At 39.9% G+C, this 22934-nt stretch overlaps 1 protein-coding gene across 3 annotated transcripts in view; it reads right to left on the bottom strand.

Annotated features, from left to right (window-relative positions):
* Positions 1-22740, bottom strand: part of VCL (vinculin) — a 60355-nt gene extending 37615 nt beyond the window's left edge. For all 3 annotated transcript variants that reach the window (XM_069019335.1, XM_069019337.1, XM_069019336.1), the window contains exons 1-2: positions 22296-22740; positions 263-333 (exon numbers count right to left, since the gene is read on the bottom strand). In XM_069019335.1, coding sequence (XP_068875436.1) covers positions 263-333; positions 22296-22463 — 239 coding nt within the window. In that variant the 5' untranslated portion in view covers positions 22464-22740. The remainder of the gene's footprint in view (positions 1-262; positions 334-22295) is intronic.
* Positions 22741-22934: the final 194 nt, after the last annotated feature.

Consider the following 22934-nt stretch of genomic DNA (forward strand, 5'->3'; position numbering starts at 1 on the left):
TCACATTTTTCCATCAGCCAAATGAACAGAAAAAGATTGAGACACCACATTGTCTCTGACACTGTTAGGCACACCTAGAGCAACACACCTAAGTACCATTATTACTCTGATTTATTTATTATTTTTAGAGGAAAAAATACCATATATATGTACTCATAGGTACAGAATGTAACACGACAAATCCCTGCTGCCAGAGGTTGTTCCTGATATTGAACAGATTTCCTGTACCCACAATACAAGATTTACAATAAAATTAGTTTACTTGATAAACGCGGGTGGCATATCCCTTTTCAAGATCTGGTCTTCTGTTGTCTGCACAGTCTCTTTTCCAACCTGCAGGAGAAAAAAAGACATACTTAAGAAACAAAATTTCAATGTAAAGGCCAGATAAAAGCAAACAGAGAAATAACAACAAAAATGCTTTGCACTAATGACAGCTTCTTTCACCAGGTTCTTGTTGCTGTGTCTGCTTTTGAGACCACTATATACTGGGGTTAACTTAATGCTTTAGAAATTGTAAGTTGTTTCCAGTCAACATCTCTACTAAATTAAATGGGGACACACACTTTACCCTCTTCCTACTCTCCATAGAAACAATACTATACTTTTCCTGCACTTAGTTGTAAAAACTTAAATCACTGAACTCTGAAGGTTTCCCTCCGTTCTAATCCCCACAAGTCAGAAATCAAGTTCAAAGCTAAAAAAAATTACCCTCCTTTTGCTATCAACTTAGTCTATTAGAAAAAATGTAGTTAATGACTGAGAGTACACCCCACATCCACACCATCCTTTAGGCAAAAAATAATTATGCAGAGGGTAATAAAGACAGAGTAAGATCTGGAGTTTTCTATACACTAGCTCTTGTGTTACACAATAGAAGTCTTTATAATTGGTAGCTGACTCTCTGAACTGTGAGATCACCAACTTGACAAAATATTTCCAGCTCCTTTGTTCGCTGTATTTTCCAGCTGAATAAGCTATTCAGAAAGGCATCACAAAGCAGAAGGTCTTTAAACCAGACACTACTTTGTGTTAAGAGCTGCCAGACCTGCTCAAGCTAGACAAGATAGCCCTGAAAATCCCTGATCAGCTGGTGCTTAAAAGATTGACTGGCTTTGGACAGAAGATGTAGTGTGTCAGTATGCACAGCACTTGCCAATTCTAATGCTGTACAGCCTTCCAGAACCACTGCTTCCTTGCAAATTTTTGCTACTTGCCAAAAACTGTGTCTCCCTGGTCTGCTCCTTTTCAGAGGAACTTCACAGAAGTACATTGGCCTGAGTATTTTATTTGCTTCAAACAGATTCAGCCTAGCCTACTTCTTATTTTTTTTTTAATCTGTTAGTACTACACTCACAATTAGTCACACAGATAATTAAAAGTAATGAAAGGAAGAGCAAAAAAAGTTAAAGATCTGGAATTTTATGGTAGGTTTCTGTCTCTTGTGTTCACAGTAGGTTCACCAACACTCATGCACCCTCCTAATGCACAGCACTGCAGTGTTGCTTTGACTCCTGAACTTTGTGGCAATGCCTCAGGAGCATGATCCTAAATGTATCTCATGACCCATGACAGAGTATGGCTGCTTTGTTCTAATTATTTCCATTGCACTCATGAAGTACATTCTTTATATTTCTCACAAGTTTGCATGGATATGTGTATGATCAAGACAACACAAAAAATTGAGTAATTCCCAGTAACTCTGGACTATACACCATTAGACAAAAGACTGTCAGCAGGTGAAAATGAAGAGCAATACTTTATTTACAAGAACCATGCCTTCAAGATTTATTTTCTTGCAGCTGTACCAATCTGCATATAATTCAGTATAGTGAAAAGAGTAAATCTTTAAAGAATGCAAAAAAATAAAGCCTACACTGGAGATTTTTAATCTCAAAAAACTGCCCTGAACTCCAATGACATTTCTCTTCCAAGTCAATCCATATCCTCAGCACTACATACCACACAGACAAGACACAAGATTTCAAGCAGCTTCTATGATACCTCAATTAAAAAGGTGCACTACTTGTCTAGCAAAAAGGACTTTCAACCTTATTTTAAGCACCAACACAGAATGCACTTCCTGAATCTATTTAAATATAAAACCTTGCTGCCATAGCTGTTATTTAACCTTTCCAGTTGTTGCTCTTCGCAGTTGTGGCCAAGGTATAGAAATGGCATGTAAAGAACAAATGGACTCCATATAACATTTAACAGGCAAAGTCTCAAAACATGAAGACACATTCATGAGTAAAAATATACACCCTCAAAAAAGTTTAGTGGGTTTGCCCTTCGAGCTTTGTGGTTAGGGGTTTTTGTTGCTTTGTTTCCTACTTAGTTTTCACAAGATCCTGTTTCTTCAGCTTGAACTCTACATGGCCTAAACAATTTTTGGACACACTGCAGCACAACACAAGGTAACAACTACCCTCCCCACAATCCAATACCAAGAAAATGAGGGGGCTTTTTTCTTGAAGACGTAGTATCTACACATCCCTTATTTCAGACAGGCAGCTTGTCCAGCATCATGCTAATGTAAAACAATCAGCTGAGAAGCACATTTTATTTCTAGTCCACAGTACAGATGTAGAAAAAACAACAGGATTCCTACTTGGGTTTCAGATATTCTTACCTACAAAGATGATCTTTCCTTAACTAACTGGGAAGTGACAGTGATATAGAAGCTGCTGCTATTACACAATGTTGGAGTGGCAATTAGTCACGGTTCCAAAGAAACTGCCCTGACTAGCACACTAAAATAACCCTAATTTCAACACTGCACATTATAGAGTAAGGGGAGATCTCAAGCAAACCTTACCAAGACAGTTTCCTAGTTACAACTTCTACCCATCCACAATAATTTCCAAACTCTTTGGAGATTAGAGACAAATCAGTTGAATAAAGAGTGAGCTATTTTCCTTCTTGCTCCCTGCTCAAAAAAGAAGGGAATAAGAGGCAGGCAAGTCAAGAAATTTAAAGGAAATGGGACACACACAAGTCAGAGGGCATATATGGCCACTGAAAAACTTTCTAGGAATGTAGCTATAAGCAGGAAAAAGAGACTGATGTTTCCTGCTGCTTTTGGTCTTTAACTTTGTTTGTAAGTCTCCTGCAAGTCCTATTTGCCACTGGTTAGTAGAAGACCAGTACATGCTTTAAGCTTTCTGATGTGGAAAATTTTCTCCATGGAGAAGAAGGAAGAAAATGCTTTCATCAGGCCAAGTTTATTCCTTATAACAAGTTTTGCAATTTTTTGTCATGTCTGCTTCTACTGCAGGAAAAACAAGAAAATGTCCCTTGCCTACCTTCTTAGCCTGCTGGATATAGCAAACAACAGCTGTTCAGTGAGAAGGAGAATAATTTCAGCTTCTGTAATGCTGTAAGAGTATGTTTAAACAGACAAGCACCCAATAGTATCTAGCCCTTTTTACTTCTGCAGTTTGAAAGTAAAACCTGAACATATCATATCAAATAAAACACAAATAATTAAGATGGGAATCCAAAGTTTATTGTTTAAGGGTCATTTTATTTATTTTTTTACACAAAGATTCTTCTGAATGCCTGTGTTGACAATACCAGTTTGACAATTTGCCAAATGCTGGAAGTGACATTTTCCTCACAGCTTATATGATTTCCCCTGTTAAAAGGGAAGATGACCTTAGAAGAATTAGTTCTTGCAATGTTCCAGAAGCTTAATTTAAAACATCTGTCATTTTAGCAAGGAGCCTAAAAATATTCCCTCATCATCATCCAGTGAACACATAACAGCCCTGGCTGTTACACCAGCAGAGCCCCACATTTCCCCCAAGAAATAAGCTGCAGTATTAGTTTTGCTTGACAAACCCAAGTGCCACACAAAGTGACCTAGGTCTGTATGCTGTAAAAGCAACTTTACCACAGGACAACTCAATAAAAATCCACTCCCTGGTTTATACATTCTTCCATGTTTTGCAAGCTTTCAGGAAGGACTGTGACACAACAGTAGGAGCATTAAATCTCACATCAAAAATGTTTTATTCACCAGTTCAGTGCCATCAAGTTCCCTGCAACTTCTTTAGACGTCTGCCCTGAAAAAATAAACTTAAGTATTTGCTTTAATTCTACAGTGACAACTGTCTCTACATTGCACAGCCATATCTAGAATGCATCTCAAAACAGAATTACCAGGGCTTTCCACACATTCTGCACTTTAACAAAGTAACACTGGCCCAGATCTCATAACTAGGAAAAATGCAAGTTGAGCTAGAAGTGAGCCAAAGTTACACCAAATTTATGCTTATTCCCTGCTGGCACAGATGACATACATTTCAGTCAAGACTGAAAAATACAACATGGGCAGAGACAATTAAATCTTCAGGAAAGAATTTTTAGTTAAGGTTCCATACTGAGGGGTGTTACTTGCACACAACAAAAGGAAAAAGATGACTGAAATTAGTTGTAAATCCTATACCTTTCAGAGTTCACCCCTTGGACAAGGCTTGTCCACTGAAGGCCTAGAAAGCAGGCCCATTATCCCACACTGATTCAGAGACTGGTTTGTCTCAGTGGCTTCAGAAGTGGCAAGGGCTCAGTAACTACAGTTGTTCAGTTCTCCTTTTGGGCTCTGATGACTGGTTTCACAGTTTTCAGGAAGAACCTCTGGCAGGAAAGAGAAGCAGAACGGGACTTGGCTGTTCACCTTTGTTCTTGTCAGTCACAGTAATTTGATTGCCACCCATGCTGTCTTTACTTACACAATCAAGAAGATCCAGTTGTTGGTATTCCAATCTATTTTGCTCAGCTCTTTTATCAATACAGGTGTTGGAGTGATTGTTTATCATGGCCTAACCCTTAGCTGCCATAATCTATGTGGTAAATTATTACAGCTGGGTATGTGGTCAGTGGCTCTGACCCAGGAAGAGGTGACCGGTCTGGGGAGATGGTCCTGAAAGGAATCGCCTTCCCAAGCCCGGTGGCTTCCCTCAGCTTCTGCCTAGGAGGGCTCGTGCAGAAGCTGTCAGCTCTTTAGTGATTGTCAGCTCGTGATTCCAGCTCAGCTCTGCAGGGCACCTCCAGGCCAAGCCAGACCAGAGAGAGACGAGAGGCTCATGTGGCTGGTTCCTCACGAGGTAGCTTTATTATCCGTACTCCGGCGAAGGGGAGCTACGGGCGAGCATCTGTGTCTCACAGGGGCAGAGGGCTAGATTTTATAGGGATACAGGGGATGGGTAAAGGCCAGTGGGGTACAAAGGATCTGCATAGGGTCTCCTAAAGGATTGTGGGTCTGTCTTTTCTCACCGTGACCAAAGATGTGGTTGCCTTTCCAGGGAGTCCTGCTGGGCGATTACACAATCTCCTTATCTCAGCAGACATCCCTCCAGGGCAGGGGCTGAGCATACCCCATAACAAATATATCAAAACAGGATTGTGTACATCCTGGCCTGGCAGCCTAGCATCAAACTTTATCAGACACAAGTTAAACAGCTTTGGGGTACATCATGAAATTACTTTGTCTCATCTAAATTTACAAGTCACTCAAAAATTAACACATGCAAACAGCTTCCAGTAAACACAGGATTTTTGCAAACTGTGAATAGGAAAGTCAAGCAATGTTGAAGTGTTTTTAGAAAAATCAAAGTGAACAGGTTTACAGGTCACTCCTCACAATCTCATCCTTCTCATTCAATAAGCCTGCAAAAGTGAGTCTTAAGCTACAACCTTTTCTTAAAACACAAACTTTTGTTTTTCCTTCAAATGCTCTCAGAAGCATTTAACAAAGCAAATTTCCAATTTCTTCATCATTCTACTCATCTTGCTTTGAATTATAAATGGGATTGATATGTCACTTGCAATTAGTGAGTTTTACCACTGACTTAAGAAGCTTTTAGAGTTTTCTACTTCTCTGTAGAGGAATAAACCAATGCAATTAGAGATGGAAAAAACTCCAAAGAAATGTGCAGCTAAATTTTCCTCCTGCTTTTAGTTTACACCAAATGAACAATGCACATATACCATCAGTGAATCAGTCATGACTCCTCCTTGAAGCCAGGCAGAACACTAAGGAGACTGCTGAATCAGAGCCTATCATCCACTTGTCCTTTCAGCCAGCATGGAAGCTGCATAGTGACTCCTGGTTTTCTCATGATTGCCCTCGAGACTGCATTCCAGCCATAGCAAGGTACAATTTCAAAGTCATCTGGCAAGCAAATTAGAACACACCAGCCATCTGGTCCCCAACAGCAGCAAACTGACCTACCTGTCTACATTGGTGATTAAGAAAAATTTAACTGGCTTAAGGCTAAGGAAATCCTGCTGTTCACAAAATACAGAACTATAAAACAAGAACCATATGGAAAATAGAAAGCAACATCATTTGGATACCAAAAGACTTATTCATGCTGCTAGTACCTACAAATCCTTTACCAGTACAGAGCTAAGGCCTGGATGGTTTGGCTAATTACAGGATTAACTTAACAGAAGGAAACAAACACATACTCATTATGTGGGACTTTTTACAGAACTATTATAATTTGGAAATTAGTTCTTTTATTAAGAGAAGAGTTTCTTTTTCAAAACCAGTACTTCAAGTTAAAATTACTTTAGGACATTGTAACTCTACTTCCGTCAAATAACATAATTCATATAAGTCATCTCTGGCCCTTGGGCATTTACAAAACTCGCCAGAAAAAATAAGATACAGCAACTGTAGTCTACCAATGAGATTGACAGCTGCAAGTAGCTACCTTTACCTTACAAGAAAATCTAAAGACAACACCACATACCAAACAGCATGCAGACTCCGAAAGCTCTTCCAGTTAATTTCCACGTACACAGATCTGTGGTCACAAGTTTCAGAGCACCTCTTAACATAAATCCTGCTGCAGGTGTATACACATATTAGCACTGTATTAAAAGAGAACATGATTTTGGAGCCAAGTTTTCTCATTATTAAGATGCCTGTCTAAAAAACAAGAAACTGAACACCATGATTCTGCAGCTAGATTTATACCATCTTTGACAATCTGCTAATATCTCCATGTTGGAGACGATTTTGGCAGATAAGAATCTCCATCCTGACCCAGGTAATTAAGCTGTATCCTGTCCTCCCAGCATTTCAACTGTTAAGTCAAGTAGAAGCATCCAGAAAATTCACTCATCTTGAGGCTTTTTGGCCTTGTTGGTAGTAGAGTAGTAGTAAGGGGTCTCACCATAGGAAGTTCATAGATTATATCAAATGGAAGGCAGATTTGGTTCCAGATACAGCAGGGCTGCCTACGAGAATCTGTGAATCTGATACAGATAAATACTGTACTGCAGTGTCTCTAAATCAACCCAAGCTATAGCCACCCATAGGTAATAACTGACTTTCTCCCCAGTCTGTTTTTCCCTTCATCAGAAGGGCAAACTAGCTTATGTTGTGATCTGTGTAACAAGTTAGTATTCCACTTATCCACGTGTTTGCACAGATATTCAAGACACTGAAAAAAAAGCAAAGACAAAGTAATGTATTCTCTACTTCTTGGGTAACTTTCAAATGTAGAACAGTAGAGCAGTTTCTTTCTCTATGGTTCTACATCTGAAATTTACTCAAGTAGTAACTGACTAGATGAGCTACAAGGCAGATGTCCAATACAAGTGCCTTAATTTCACCTTGCCATTTAGTTAACTACAAAATCTGTTGTTACCTTTTATAACCCATGTTACTTTATGAAAACACTGCTGATTTGACAGGTATTGTTACCTAAATGAGGCATTTTAGTATGCCACAATGGAAAATGTAGGATGGCTACTGGGCCCTGAATTTTAGGATCTTCCAGTTGTTATATGCTTGTACTGACTTCTGAATACCAGACTGTTCAACACTGATTTTCCCTTTTCCACAGAAATAGTGGCACCACTGCCCTTACCAGCTCCCACCTAGAGCATCAGTGGTTCCAGAGAATAGATATTTTTTTTCCCCTAAGTTCATGGCAGGAATGGCTCTCTGCAGAAAAACAGAATTTATAAGCATGACAAAAAAAACACTCATGAAGAATTCCTTTATTGATAAAAGTAGTATTTATCACTATGTTTTAATATATTAAGATTATCTTTATGTGCTCACTAATATATGGCTGAAGCAACAGAAACTCACATTCATCTTTTGCAATAAGCTCTGCCACAGCAAATGTATCTTGACCAGCAAGGTACATGCTACACAGTGTTTTATAGCAATTATCCACCCTCTGTAGCACACTGGACAATTTGTCTTTCATAAACCTCACTTTACTTGACTAATAGTTAGTTCTAATGTACGCTAAGTTCATGGTGTAAATCACTGCTCACAGGTTAAATGCAATCTTTTAATTAGCTACAACAGTATCTAGTTACATTAAAGAGAATTTAACTAGATATGGTAGGCTGTTTTCCAAGGGACTCATTTACAGCACCATTGAAAACGTGTGTCAGAAATTTGATATCAGGTGATTATTTTCCAGCTTGATTTTGCTTTCAGTGCTCGTGACCACTTACACAAGCTTAGAAAGGAATTCAACATGTAGAAGATGACCCGCTTCCATGCGGAGTCACCACAAAGAATTTGCAAAGTATTAAAAAGCAGACACTCAGCAGAAAGAACTGATAGAGGATATTAAAAATCAAATTGTGTCTGCTGCAGCATTAGTTCAAGTTAGATGAAGACTTATTCAGCTGTTAAAATTAGTTTTTAATAAATCTTAAGCTTACTTATAAGGCCATATAACAAACCACTCTCACATAAAAAAGCTTTAAAAGCAACTACTTTCAATGGCATTTGCTATTTCTTTATTGACTCATAGTGAAAAACAATATACACTTTGAAGAGACTAAGGGTTTGGGGTTTTGTGTAGTAAAAGCTTATAAATTATGGCATAGAAGTAGATGTTACCAGTGTAGTCAAAATCTTCTACTAAGGAATGACATAACCAGTAAGAGTAGTGTAATCCAATTCTGAGTTGTCACTGATTCTTTTGAGAATTTTTATCATATAATGCATTCTACAGACCTAATTCCTCTCTCAGAACAATTATTATTTTCCATGCATCTAGAGTGGAATCTACTCTTAGCCACTTTTACAGTCAGCATTGATCTGTTAAAACCCATTTCCACCCAAATCACTGCTGAAGCCACCCTACTTCTAAATCAGTGCTTTGGACTAACATTAATATACATTACATTGAATTTCTCTATGTTCACCCAATTAAAACATTATGAAAGCATTACTCCTACCCTTGCAGTCCCTACTGGAAAGCCTAGCTCACATGATACTGAAATCTGTGGCAATTTTCTTTATACCAATGGATTTGTTTGGCCCTGTTACTGTAGGCAGTGGATTCTGCACATGCTTGACAGGATAGACAGACTTTACCAGTAGTGGCTTAATGCTAGAGCTATACTCAATTCTCTGTTGACACCATGAGGGAAAATTAGGTAATATAAGCAAGCAATTTGAAAGTTACAGTCCAGTGCCATATAAATACATAGACTAAAACTGCTTAAGTTCTGTGATTGGCAAAGTTGGTTAAAGCCTGGGTTCACCTCTTGCATACAAAAGGAATAAACCTAGTCACCATTAGTTCAGAAGCTGTAGAGAAGCAAAGCCTCTATAAACTGGTCTTAAAAAGGAATATTTAAATTTGATACTTAATCATAAAAAGACATGAGAAAGTTCAACTTCTTTAAAACAACAGCTTTTTTTGTCTTCTACACTGCAATTTATTAGCATTTTAGAGCTCCATCGTACCAGGCACTCTACAAACACACAAAATCATCCATTTCACATATAACAGTAAACCTAAACTGTGTCACATTACAAGAAGGTTGACAAATCAACTCCACAGCAGGAAAAATACATTAAAGGGCCCTTTCTAACTGTTAAAATCCCCTTACAAGTTTAACAAACATTAATGAAAAGGTCTTTAAATCTTGGTGAAATAAATATATTAGAGATAAAGTTTCTGTATTAGTGACAATAATGCAGTTAGGAAAAGAAATGCCAGTACTGCTGCAGATCCAACTAAAAGCAATTCCTTGTTCCCAACATTTTGTTGTATTTGAGGAAGTTGCTCCAAATTTAATAGCAACAGAACAGAAGAGAACCACTTTTCTGAACAATCATTATACTGTTAAACAGAAATACAAGGGTTTGGGCCATCTAGCAAGCTAACAGGAAAATCTCTCTGGAGAAAGGAATTGCATTCAGTTGTGAGAGCAGATGCTAGATCCATCAAGTTTACAAATGCCTTCAGTTTATTACCTCCACTGCTACACAGTAACCAAGTCAGTTTTAAATATTTTGGTGATGCTTATAATTAAAAAACCATACGCAGAAAAGTTTGTCCTTTGCAACAAAAAAAGTGCAAGACAACTATATAAAAATCTGCTGCGACATTGCTTTGTAGTGTTAGTGACCACTTCAGGGTCACAAAGTATCTTTAGCATTTCACTACTCTGAGTAACTGGAAAACAGGCCAGATATTCCACTATATCCCCCAGCCCCCCCTCCAAATTGTCAGAGCAAAGTTGTTATGCAAGAAATTTACTTGCACTTGACAGATAAAACACTTTCTATTCCCCAGCTTAGAACTACAATCATCACAGATGTCAAGCTGGGAAGAGGAGGAAAAAAAACCAAAAATCAGATCAACAGAAAGATAAATTCCTTCCTTCCTGATGCATGGGTGGTGGGCTGGACTCAGCTGGTCTGACAGCTCAAGGGCCAGTGGAATCTAGTCTGAGAGCTAATGAATGCAGGTTTTGCCAGCATTAACTGAAGAGAAATTAAAGAAATGCCATGTTATTACTTTTTTTTTTTTCCCCCTCAGAGAAAAACTGAAGTCTAACTGAAACCTACTTAAAATTTACTGAGGTCCCCACTCCCCATCCTTTAATTTTTTTTTGAGAAAGACAGAATTTTATAGGTGTGGCAAAGACTCAAAGAGCACTTTACTTGCTACAGTTAAGCCAGTGGTTTGGCAATTACTAGCCCTTCACAATCCATTATTTTGTCATTATCAGGGTAAGCTAAATAAAAAGTGACCTTTTTGCTATTCCTCTGTAGTTCGAGAGAAACCCCATTTATTCATCTCTGTTATTCAGCACAAGTATTGTGCTGCAAAAGCTGCAAAGACAGCTAGGCTCATGAAAGTGATTTTTACTGTAGCCCAAACACTAGTCAGTTTAGTTTGTTAATTCACCTAAAAACTTGTAAGAGTTATGCGGTAATTTGAGAAAGCGGTCACAGAGCAAATTCAATACTTGGAAGAAAACTTGTTATCAAGTGTAAAAACAAAAGCTTTTGAAGACTTAGCTGAAGGGCAAATAGACACCTGTATCACCCATTCAGAGGCTGAAACATGAAGCTTCTTTTGTGATTAATCTTGACCAAAGTTACAAAAACCCCTATGATTTTAATAGCAAACAAGCACACCAAAACAAGCTAAACTTCCAGTAACTTCCATGTGGGTGCTTGATGCAGCAGTCTTTTTCTAGTGATAACTCTTTAGATAAATATTCAGTGCATCACAGACTTCAGTATTAAAAACCTCCCGTAAGCAAGTACACAAACGTTTGTTAGCAACTCACAAGGTTTCCAGAGTTTAAATAGGAAGGCTGAACGTGCCAGCTTGCATACAATTAACACATTAATTGTTTCACTCAATTATGTACTACTATATCCCATTTTGTGCTGAAGAGCTTAACTATTCATTGCCTATGTACAGACAGGTATTATACTCATTTATAAGAAGTCCATTTGTTCTAACCATTAAGTTTGTGGTCACCAAGAACCAAATCCACCCAAAAACTCTTGCAGCTCACAACATATCTGTCTGATGTGTACTCACTATCAGCCTAGTTAAAGTTGGCTTCTGCTCCTTCTGGCAAGTATTTGTGCAGGTGAGCAAAACAAAGCCTGCATGAGAGAAGGAAGTTTTATTAATGGTTCCCTCATCTAAAACAGTTGCAACATGCAGCCTCTTCCAAACTCAGGAAAAGTTTGGAAGACAGGAGAGGAAGCAGCTCAGCTAAAATAAGTTCTAGATGACAGCTTTTAACAGCTCCCCAGCATGACAGTAAGAGTCAGACTTCTGAAACTGAACAGCTGATACCCAGCAAATGGCTGAAAGATGAGAATGGGCAAGGAAGTTGATATGGACTTCCCTGGCTCAGCCTTTAACAAGCTTCCCATTCTGATGCACTCAGTTCAAAAAGAAAGGCTGGAAACACTCATTACAGTTTGCCACTATACAATGACTTAACTAAGCTGACCAGCATGCCTCTCTCAGTTCAGGTGAACAGAACTAACCACCATTTCTCATACTGCTACTATGGCACTTCTGTGACTATACCCATTTATGAAATTAATGACCACAGCTGTTTTCTTGCATGCTTTTCAGCATTTAACAAGGGGCAGGCGTGACTCTAGTTCATGCTAAGGTTCAGCTACAAAAATGCCATTCAAATTGAATACCACTGTATTTTACTATTCCCACAAACAGAAGTTAAACATTGAGCAATGAGACCAGAACAGCTGCAACATACCCAAACATTTTAAGCTGCATACACCAAGATATCTGAGCATAAAGCTTGTAAAGTTCACCAAAGCAGTACTTTCTCAGCTCTGTTATTCATAATTTTATTTATGCACCATATGTACCTGAGGACAAATATTAAATGCAATACTTGCTGAAATCAAACCTTCCCAGGCCATCACAAAAAATCAGTTTAATGTAAAAACTGCTTGCCTGTACTTTTCCTTTCACAGACTGTAAGCTCTAATTATCTTTTGTTAGTAGATACAGACTGAGGGGCCAAAGGCAGGAGGTGCTCTGCTGTTAAAAACAGGGAAGCATTGATCGGAAATGCCAATGTCAGATGGAGTGACCATTAGATGGTGGAATTAAGAATCCTGAAAGGAAATAACTAGACAAATCAGAGCCTGAGATTCAGAAGAGACTTTAGCCTCTTCAGGGACCTAACTGGAGAAATCATATGGAATACAGTCCGAGAAAGAGAAATTCTGGCGAGCTGGTTGATTTCCAAGATCATCTACTCCAAGCTGGCTCATCCTTACAAGCAGAAAGACAATGAAAAGTGGCAGGAGGCCTGCCTGAATGAACAGAGTACTCCTGCCAGGAGGAACAAAGACATTAGCTGAGCACACAGGGATGGAGTCCATCCCAAAGTCCATCTAGAGTTGAACCTACGGAGGGGCATGAAAGACAACAAAAAATGCTTGTGTAAATATAGCAGCAAAATAAAGACTAGGTAAAATGCAGGCCCACTGTGGGATAGGTATGGGTGTCTGACCATAACACAAAAAATTATGTACTCAAAGACTTACTTACCTCTGTCTTTTCTGAGAAAATCTGTCTTGGGGTGAATTTATGATGTGTATCCCTTATTGCTGCTCTATGCCCAGAAATCAATCCTGTGCCTTTCTGTGCCTTTAAACTGAGCCCAAGAGGGGAGAGAGAAAAAAACCAAGCAAACTTCTCAAAACAGTTGTTCAAGGACACAGATACACACTCCTCTGCATTCTGCTGCTGCAGCAAGAAGTGCAGAGGAAGCACCCTTCCTGCTTTTCAGCCAGCTTTCGGCCCCTTTTCTCCAGAGGGAGATGGAGAGTTGAATTTTGTTTTTCTGAGACTTCGGTTTTTCCCTTCTTCTCTTCTGGACTGTTTCAACATCAGAACACACTGGGAGAATTTTCCACCGAGGCCCCAGAGGTGAGACAGCACTGACCCAACTCCAAGGAGGAGGAGAAAGACCACACCTACAGAAGGACTCTTGAAATCTTCCCACGTTTCTCTTCACAGCAAGAGGTTTTCTTATTCAGCATTATTATTCTTTTCCTGTGTGTTTGTTAAATAGTTTTTTTCTCTCTTTCACTTTCCTCCAAGGAAAGCTCTTTTCCCCGAACCTGGTGGGGAGGGATGGTTGTAACCTGCCTTCTACCAGAGGATATTTTCCTCCAATTTGTCCAAACCAGCACAATCTGCCTTCAGCAATCCCAGGTCCCCAGGATACACTGAGAGCTTGGTACAAGGAAAATTTATATTTAGTGAAAGAAGCTCAAACTACATTTGCTATTCTGTGGGTGCAACCATTGATGGAGAATGCAATACCACATTATTACAATAGGTCTCCTCATAAGTATCCTAGGCCAACACCAACAGAAACAGCTTGTTTCTTTTCTCCATTCTTTACTGGAGAAACCCATCATGAATCATCAGTTTCCTACCCTACCCATGAAATCAGGATACTGGGAAACTGTTCCAACACATGTTTTCTCAGTGAGAGGAAGAGTTAGATATTATCATCAACTAAGAGTCAACAAGCTGACAGGTTCATTAACTCAGGAAAGGCTTTGATAATGAGTAGGTTCTCAGTTTTTTGCTTCTGTCCCCTTCACTATCCACTACTGTTCATTATTCATGTTGTAAATAGCTCTCCTGAAGCATCAGAACAACACTGACTTCTGAATAAGAGATTTGTTACAAAGTGAGTTGTTCAATTATTTTGACACAAATCTTTGGTTCTGGTCTCAATATATGGGCAAGTACAAGTCACACCTCAGTAGACTTTAATTATTCAGCAAAGTAAGCTAAGGAAAAGTTTGCCCCCTCTATTGATTGACTAGTCAGTCTTTCATATCCTCACAGAAGCACTAGGGTCTGATTTACCCCAGAGACAAACCAGACCTACTTCCAAGTATTTATGCATGTAGGATCATGCCCCAATTCCCCCCCACCAAGTTCAGTTTTGAGCTGCTAGGATGCTAGGCTTGCGTTTGGAAGAAATACTTATTGGTGAAATATTTGTAACTGTAAAAAAGATCCAGCCTTCATTTCATCATTTTATCTCCCCACGCAGCAAGTCACCTTGTATTCACAGAGTACCTTCTGAAATGAAGGTAGCTGCTATATTCACTCATCTGGTGTATTTCCATGGCTCAACACTTGTTACTCTAGATTCCAATTACAGGACAATATTTAGAGTTAATTCTCTCACCTGTTGTCATAAAAATTAAGGAAGAAATTATACAACTAAACATTAGAATTAATGTAGTGAATTAACTTTTAACAATTATACAGTTACATCAAAAACACTTCACTGTTCAAATTCAATAACAACAATGCTCCTATTGCTGTGTTTAAAGATAAATGTCAGGAAGGCTATCACTTCGCAGAAATTAAGAACTGTGGCTGTAGAGAAGATCTGTATCAAGAACCACTTCTCAGCATTTGACTGAGCAAGTGATAAAACGTAATTTCTGTCACTAAAGGAAAAAAAAATTACATTGCTATGTTTCTTAAGGTCTAGTTTGCCAGCCTGACTTGCTTTTCAGTGTGAGTAGTGTCAAGCCAGTAACACTCAGTACAGCAATGCAGTCAGAAACAGGAGCTCAGGAGAAACACACACAAGTGTAAAACAGAGAAGCAGGGATAAAAAGTTAGTCTTCACTACATGCAAAGCCACTATCAAAATTAAGCAGTACTCAAGGCAAGAACTGCCTAGAATTGGCCTATTCTCTCCTTTGAAAAATCATTTGGCATCATTTCCAGTAACTAGCATTAAGACCACATTTGCTAACACATCTTTAAAATCACTGTTTGGATCCACGCCCACCCAGTCCTCTCAAAGATTTGTTTCATCAATCCAAATTTCAACTACACTGAGAAGGGGAAAACACTTGTAAATTACTTCATTTATGTTCTGAAGTTACACATTTCTGAACCATTTTGTTTGGTTAATTTTTCATTAACCTCTAAAAGGAATTCCACATCTCCAGTCCAATATCACTATATGGAGAAAAGCATCTTCTTGTTTCAAAGTACAAAGCAAAACTACATCACTCTCTAAAGTTACAAGAAATCAGGAAGAATAAACTGCTAAAAACACTGGCCCTTAACATGGCTTTAACTCCTCCCACAGGAGGTGGTATAATTGACTTATGCAGCAGAAAGCATATAGTAAGTTTTCCAGAGCAGGAGTGGTATTCACCAGATTCTTGGCATATGGAACTTTTTAGTCCAACTGCCACTTAAAGACTATCCATTCCACAATAATAGTCCCAGTTTTTATGCCCAAAAAAGCAAGCGGTATATGAGGAGACATTCACCATCTCTATGCACATTTAAAGGAAGTGAGAACAAAATATTCCTTTAAAGGCTGATGGAGGAGACTGGTATAAATTAAGCATCCAAACACAGTAACAGAACAAGGAGATTATTCCATTCAAACCAGAAACTAATTAATCACTTATGTAAAGATGATTCCTAACAGATAAAAGCAAGAAAGAAGTTTATGAGATATTTTGTTATTACAAAGTTGCTTTCTGTCTGATTAATCACTCTTCTCCCAGCCCCTCCCATACACACACCCTACTGGAGTTTATCCACTTTCTCAGAGCATATGGACAGTTCCCACAATATGGCAAATGATCCCTGAAGAAATTGCTGTACACTGAAGGATACTCTAGTTCAAAAAAAGAAGGAAATTTTTATTATTTGTACACTAATCACAGTTTTCTATTACTCATAGATAAGACATAGAAAGCTGTAGTGAAAAGACTTATTCTCTCATGAGATCTTCAAGCGTATTCTAGTACTCATTCACATTCAAGTAAGTTTGAATTCTGTAGAGTTCAGACGATCTGCTCTTTTGACCATTTCTTTCAGCTTCAAAATGTAACAATATAATAAACTGGAGATGGAGAGGCACAGATCTATACATATCCCACAACAAGTTACAAACATCAAAAAAAAATGCAGAAACCTCAACCCCCTTTAGAGTCATCTTTTGGCTGCACAGAAAATTCTGCAAGGGAAAAAAGCTTATCTTTTTCCTTTCTTCTCCATCCTTTTCTGAGATACATAAATATATAAACATATTGTAACCTAATTTTTCCCCTTAAAAAAAGAGAAACACTAAGCTGCTCACAACAGCTCACTCCTCTCTTTGTACCCTGAGTTACAGGCAAGTCAGCTATGCCAAAGAAAACTTTAGGATAATAAAGCTGTTTTACCATCCACTCTCCACAACAGTCAGACCATTTCTCCTCATTCCAGGTGTTTATCCATGTATTTGACATTTGCTGCTGGAATCATGACAATGACAAGGATTTCAAGGCAGGCTGTGTTCTTCACAAATTCATTTAAACAGGTGATTTCCAAGTTGGTGGTTTGCAGGTATCAGTAGGCAATTTACAGCCTGTCCAGGGAAGATGGACAGCCCATTCCAAATGGCTCTGCAACCCCAGGCAGCTTCTCACCTGTCAGAAGCCCGTGGATATACAGCCGGAACATGCCAGTGGCTTCAGGTGATTACTGCTTCTTCCTCTGCTACGAAGCAATAGGACAGCTGCAATAGCTACACTAAATGCAACACTCTCACACTTAACTTTTTTGTTTGGTTTAAACTTCATGTCTCTGCCAAAGTACTGGTATCAAGTTCCATCTGTTTTAAGAGCTATCTGGGTAGTTTTAGTTGTGCCTAGATGGGGTGGGCTTCAGCTGGCAGCAGTTTAAAGAGACTGACCTCACAACTTTAGGAAGTCACAAAAACCTTTGTCACATGTGACTGTCTGACCCAGTACTATAGGGTCTTGCTCCCATCAAGTACAACCTCCAGTTAAGCTGAAACTTACTCTAGACTGCATTTATTTACATTTTAAAACAGTGTTTGGCCCAGATCTACTTAAAAGAAACATCTGATAAACCCTGACTATGAGACAGGATATTTATAACCTAAGAGACCCTTCCTGATGATTAGCCTGACCTAATCAGGCCTGACATAGCTAGTCAAAGCTAGTAACTGAGATACAGAAAGGTATCAGTAACATTTCATAAGCCTCCAAACCTCAATAGGTAAATAAAGGCATATCACAGCATCCAACAGTAACACCTTCTCGAGAAATGTGGTCATCAGCAATTTAATAGAGAGTAAAGCAATTTTTTCCCCATTAAAAAATAATGTAATAGAAACTGGCTGCATATAGACACTTGTGAAACAGATCCACATACAAAAGGACAGCACAGAGGATGGAAAGGCAGAAGTTGCATCACCAAATAGACAAGCACTATTTTTTCAGAGCAGATCTCTGTTATGAAAGATCTTGGCCACTTCATTTGTTACCATTAGGGTCTTAAATCTTCCATTATGAGCATTTCACAGGAGTATCACTTTGCTTAGATGTCCCAAGCTCTATGAAAATGAAAGACACGAAAACAGAGTAAGTCTCAAGTAATTGGTCTCAGGTAAAGCAGGCCAGATCTTTCAGACCACTGACCTTGTAGAACAGCCTGGACTCTGAAAAACCAACACCTCTTTGAGCTGCTGAGCCTGCTCCAGTATTTTAAATTATGTCTACTTTCCAAGTCCCTTCTACTACCTTAATTTTCATGCAGAAAATTACTGCCCAATCTGTCAAGCTCAGCAGCTTCACCCATGGTATTGTTGGTATTTGGCAGGGCAACAGCAACACTGCTCTGAGGCAGTTCTGTCTGAAACAGCAGAGAAGTGACCAGAGTGGGCTGTGCCTGTACTGACAGAATGCCAGAATCCATAGAAGGCAGTATGGAGCTTACAACATCAGAGCAGAATTTGCTTTGTTTGGCAATAATGTAACATTGGTCTGAACATAAGTGCTCATAAATTCATACTCACAGTTTTTTTCTCCTCCATGAAATAAAACTATTTATATAACATGTGTGATTGCTTTACCATTTCTGCATCATCATCAGTCATCCTTGATAAAAATCCCTCTTTTTAAAATAGGCTAGAGATCTGATGAGTTTTTAAAAAAATTAAAACCAACAAAATCAAACAATTAGGGAAAAAAAAAAAGCCTGAAACAACTAGAAAATCACCACATGGTTCTTTTCCTTCCTGAGAAGTTCGACTACTTAGAACCCAAAATTTCATTTCACTCTCCTCTGAACTAATAGGATATTTAGCAAGATCAAAATTATTCCATACCTATTAGGTAGCTTTGACTATTACCCATGAACAGCACCAATTCTGTTGACTTACAGTATCACATCTTTTATCTTAAAGAAATACCAAGCGCCAACCTTCCCATAAGAGGCACACATCCACTACAAATATAAGCCAACACAAACATTAGGATTTTCAGTTAAAAAAAGGACCAATGCAATACATTCATAGTCTTGTGGTATCTGAAGCCTCTCCCTCAAATTCTTGGCTCCAGTCAAAGTTGATTTCTGTGCAAAAAAGCTTCTGATGCTTACTTCTACATTATATTTTTGCACAGGCAACAAGGACTTTATCCCACAGTGAAGAAATTTCATCAAAATACTTCAAAACAATTTCAGAATTATTGTGCAAAAGCTATTCCTCAACAGAATAATCAAGATACAGTGGAATCAAACTGTTACATATTGCAAACAGAATACCAAATCTTTCTTTGGTATTTTACCACAGGAGAGACTAACTTGTAAAGATTTTATTTCATTAACTTCAACAATGACTTGGACTATCTCCTCCCCAGAATTACTTTACAATTAGGTTCTGAGAAGGAAGCATCTCTATGGTAGTTCTACTTGAGTGTGCAAGCTTTACATTAAACCCGTGTCATTTAAGATGGATTCAGGCAAGCCTTAAAATACAGGATAACCATCAAGGATGGAAAATACAGGAAAAGAGAAAATACAGAAAACACAGGAATGCATGCTGAAGGAAAGTTCTCTTATAGAGGTCTGTAGTCAGGATGTTTAGGAGCAGGACTCCCTTTTGACTCATCTAGTAGTCCTAAATTAAGACTCTCATATCTACCAACCTCTGTTCCATCTTGAATAGTGTATTCCATCTAACTCCATCTCAAGAATGCCCAAGTTATTGCACATAGGTCCTTCCTTATAGCCATATAGTCTTTTTCTAGCCCATTTTCTCTCACAGTACATCTTTCTTCTACGCCTTCCACAAGAATGGGTCTCAACACTTCAAACACTGCTACCAGCAGTTAAATACAGACACGATAGTTAAATCGATTAAATATTGCATTTTCCAAACTGCAGAATCCTTACTATAGGCTGGGCAACTGAACAGTAGTGCTGCTTTTATCATTAATTTAACATTATTAATCATTATTTTTATTATTAATAATTAATTTTATTATTATAAATAATTTATCATTAAAAAACTCCCTGCTCCTCAGTACTTTCCTTTATGTACTTTGTGATACTCACACTACACTAAGAACCCTGACCAGACAGCAAGCAACACAACGAGCCAGCAGCTACATTACTCTCTTGGTTGTACTGACAACTCCATCTTTGCTGTCACCTGGGAAGCCACCAGAAGGCTCGTAATTCGAGAACCTGTCTGCACAAATTCTCCTGCTCCTGTGAAACTGCTGTTTCATAAATCACCTTTACACTTCAGAATGATGCACTGAAAACACAGCTCCAGACAGGAAACAGAACTTTCTTCTGCATTTTTCCTAATGTAGTCAAAGCTGCATTTTAACAGACCAGGGCATCTTCCTGGTAATTACCACTGTAGATTACACCACTTCTATTTGCTCTTTGTGATAAACACAAAAAATAATTCAACAACTTTCTTGTTATCTAACTAGCAGGCAAGAGAACCAGAGGCTTCCAAAACAGTCCAAAATGAAGGAAGAGCTAGCATTAGCAAGCTGCAGAAAGAAACCAATTCTGTTTCTGCATTCTCTAATAAATGAGACTTTATCACATCGAGTTTCTTTTGAGAGAAAGGTGGGGTGGGGAAAAACAGTCACACAATCCAGTGTTACACGGTTAGCTCACAGAAGCAAAGCATTATTCCAATGTCTTCCTTTCAAGGAAAAGTATTTCATATACACAGGCTTCACACCCTTACAGCCAAAACACCTATTACATCAGCAAATTGCTGAAGAACAATTGCTCTTCATAAAAAGAAGAGGGTCTTCTATAGTCAGCAGGAAGCACGAGTATTCTAATATAAGTCTGTAATATTTATAGTCATGGCGACCAAGATATATAGTTACACTGTAGTAAACTGCAAAACCTCTAAGTGGCAAGTTATTCTAGCAGTAGCAAGTACTACAGGCCAAAACGTGATAAACACATCACACACATTAGTCATCTTGACAGCTTCTTATGCCCACAAGCCTCATGATTTCAGTGCATTAACACATTGGTTAGCGGTGACACAGTATTTTAACTTGCATAGCTATTCATTTTAAGGCAAAGTTTACTGGCAAATGGTATTTCTTGCCAAGAACTACTTCAGAATTTCACAGGATTCAAAATGAGCAAGCAACACGTGGTGTCCAAAAATGAGTTCAGTATCTGTAAACAAGCTTAACAAAGGTGCATGGTAAGTACCACCAGGCAATTCTCAATGCAATAGAAGAGTAGGCAATGTCACAGTGCTTTCTATATCAAAGAAAATATTTCTGCCTTGCAACAGTTCGTTATTCTTCTGTTGATTTGCTAATAGGACTAAAACATTTCAAATGCATTAGTCACTTGCACTTCTCAAACTGCAATGTCCATACTGCAAGTACTCAGATCTTAAAGAGACATGCTATTCATAACTGCCTTCAAGACGTCGAGAGAGTGAGGCCAAACTTCTATCACCTTTAGCTTCCCACAAGCGAACAGTAACTCATACTCGAGGCTACATAACAAGAACAATTTACAGCTCCAGACTTTGCCTGGAAACCACAGGCATTGATAAGGAATGGCCAGCCTTCACCAATTTAAAAATGAAACCCAAATGCCTGGGAAGTTTGAGCTTTGTTATTGGTTGGGTTTGGGTTTTTTAGGATAGGCTCACGCCACGTAACTATTTTGCCTTTTATAGTGCATACACTTAAAATAGAGTTTCCTAGGCAGCAGAGAACCACACAGCGTATCAGAGCCATCTGTGAGGAGTTTCGGGGCGGGTATGAACAGGAGCAACTACTGCTCTTGACTGCACTTTAATGTGATGCCGCTCCTCAGGTGGGCAAAGGCTTCTTCGCCCCGAGACGGTGAGCAACTGGCTGTTGGGACAACTCACTGCTCCGCAGCGCGGCTCTCCCGGCTCCTTCGCCAGCCGGAGCGGGAAGACGAAGGCGGCTTCCAGGCGGGAGCCGCAGAGGTCCAGACACACTTCCAACTTAACCCTTACCCGGGCCCCGCCACCGCGCCCGGCCCGTCCTCACGGGGCGGAGGCCGGGACACCTGTCCGCGGTAGCCCGGGGCGGGCAGGCGCCACTACTCCCAAGTTGGCCGCGGCGGCCAAAGTCGCTCCCGGGAGAAGGCGGGCCGGCCGCCACTACTCACCCGCACTAGGTTGCTGACAGCGGCCTGCACGGCCGACACGGGGGCGGTGAGGTCCGGGATAGCCTTTCCATCCACCTCCCCCTCCTCGTGCATGATGACCAGGTGGGAAATCTGCTGGGCCACCGGCTCCAGGATGCTCTCGATGGTGCGCGTGTGGAAGACGGGCATGGCGGCGGCGGGGCAGGGGGCCGGGGCCCGAACTCAGCACAAACTCCTGGCAAACTCTGTCCCTGCGGGCTGGCGCCCCACGGAGAAAGCCGCGGCCTCCGCACAAAGAGGAAAAAGAGAAAGAACAGGAACCCAAACGACCACTCCGACCTCCCCTCGCCCCGGCGCGGAGTACAGCACACGGAGAAGCGGCTGCCGGCTCAAGCTCGCGGAGGCAGGACTCGAACTCGCTGCCCTCCTGCCACCCGCTAGCAGCGCCCACCCCGCACTGGCGCCGCTCCTCAGCCAGGCGGCTTTTCAACTGCCACAACCCGCCCCTCCCGCGGCTCCCGCCCCCGGCCGCCTCGCCCAATGGCTGTGCTGGGACCGCCGCTCCCAGTGGCGCAACGCCGCGTCCATCAACATTCCAGAGCCTCCTTCCCCCTCCACCCCCTGCCTTTCCCGCACCACCCGCCTTCCCAACCAAGCTTG

Source organism: Aphelocoma coerulescens, chromosome 6 (genome assembly GCF_041296385.1).
Source record: "Aphelocoma coerulescens isolate FSJ_1873_10779 chromosome 6, UR_Acoe_1.0, whole genome shotgun sequence".
NCBI lineage: Eukaryota > Metazoa > Chordata > Aves > Passeriformes > Corvidae > Aphelocoma > Aphelocoma coerulescens.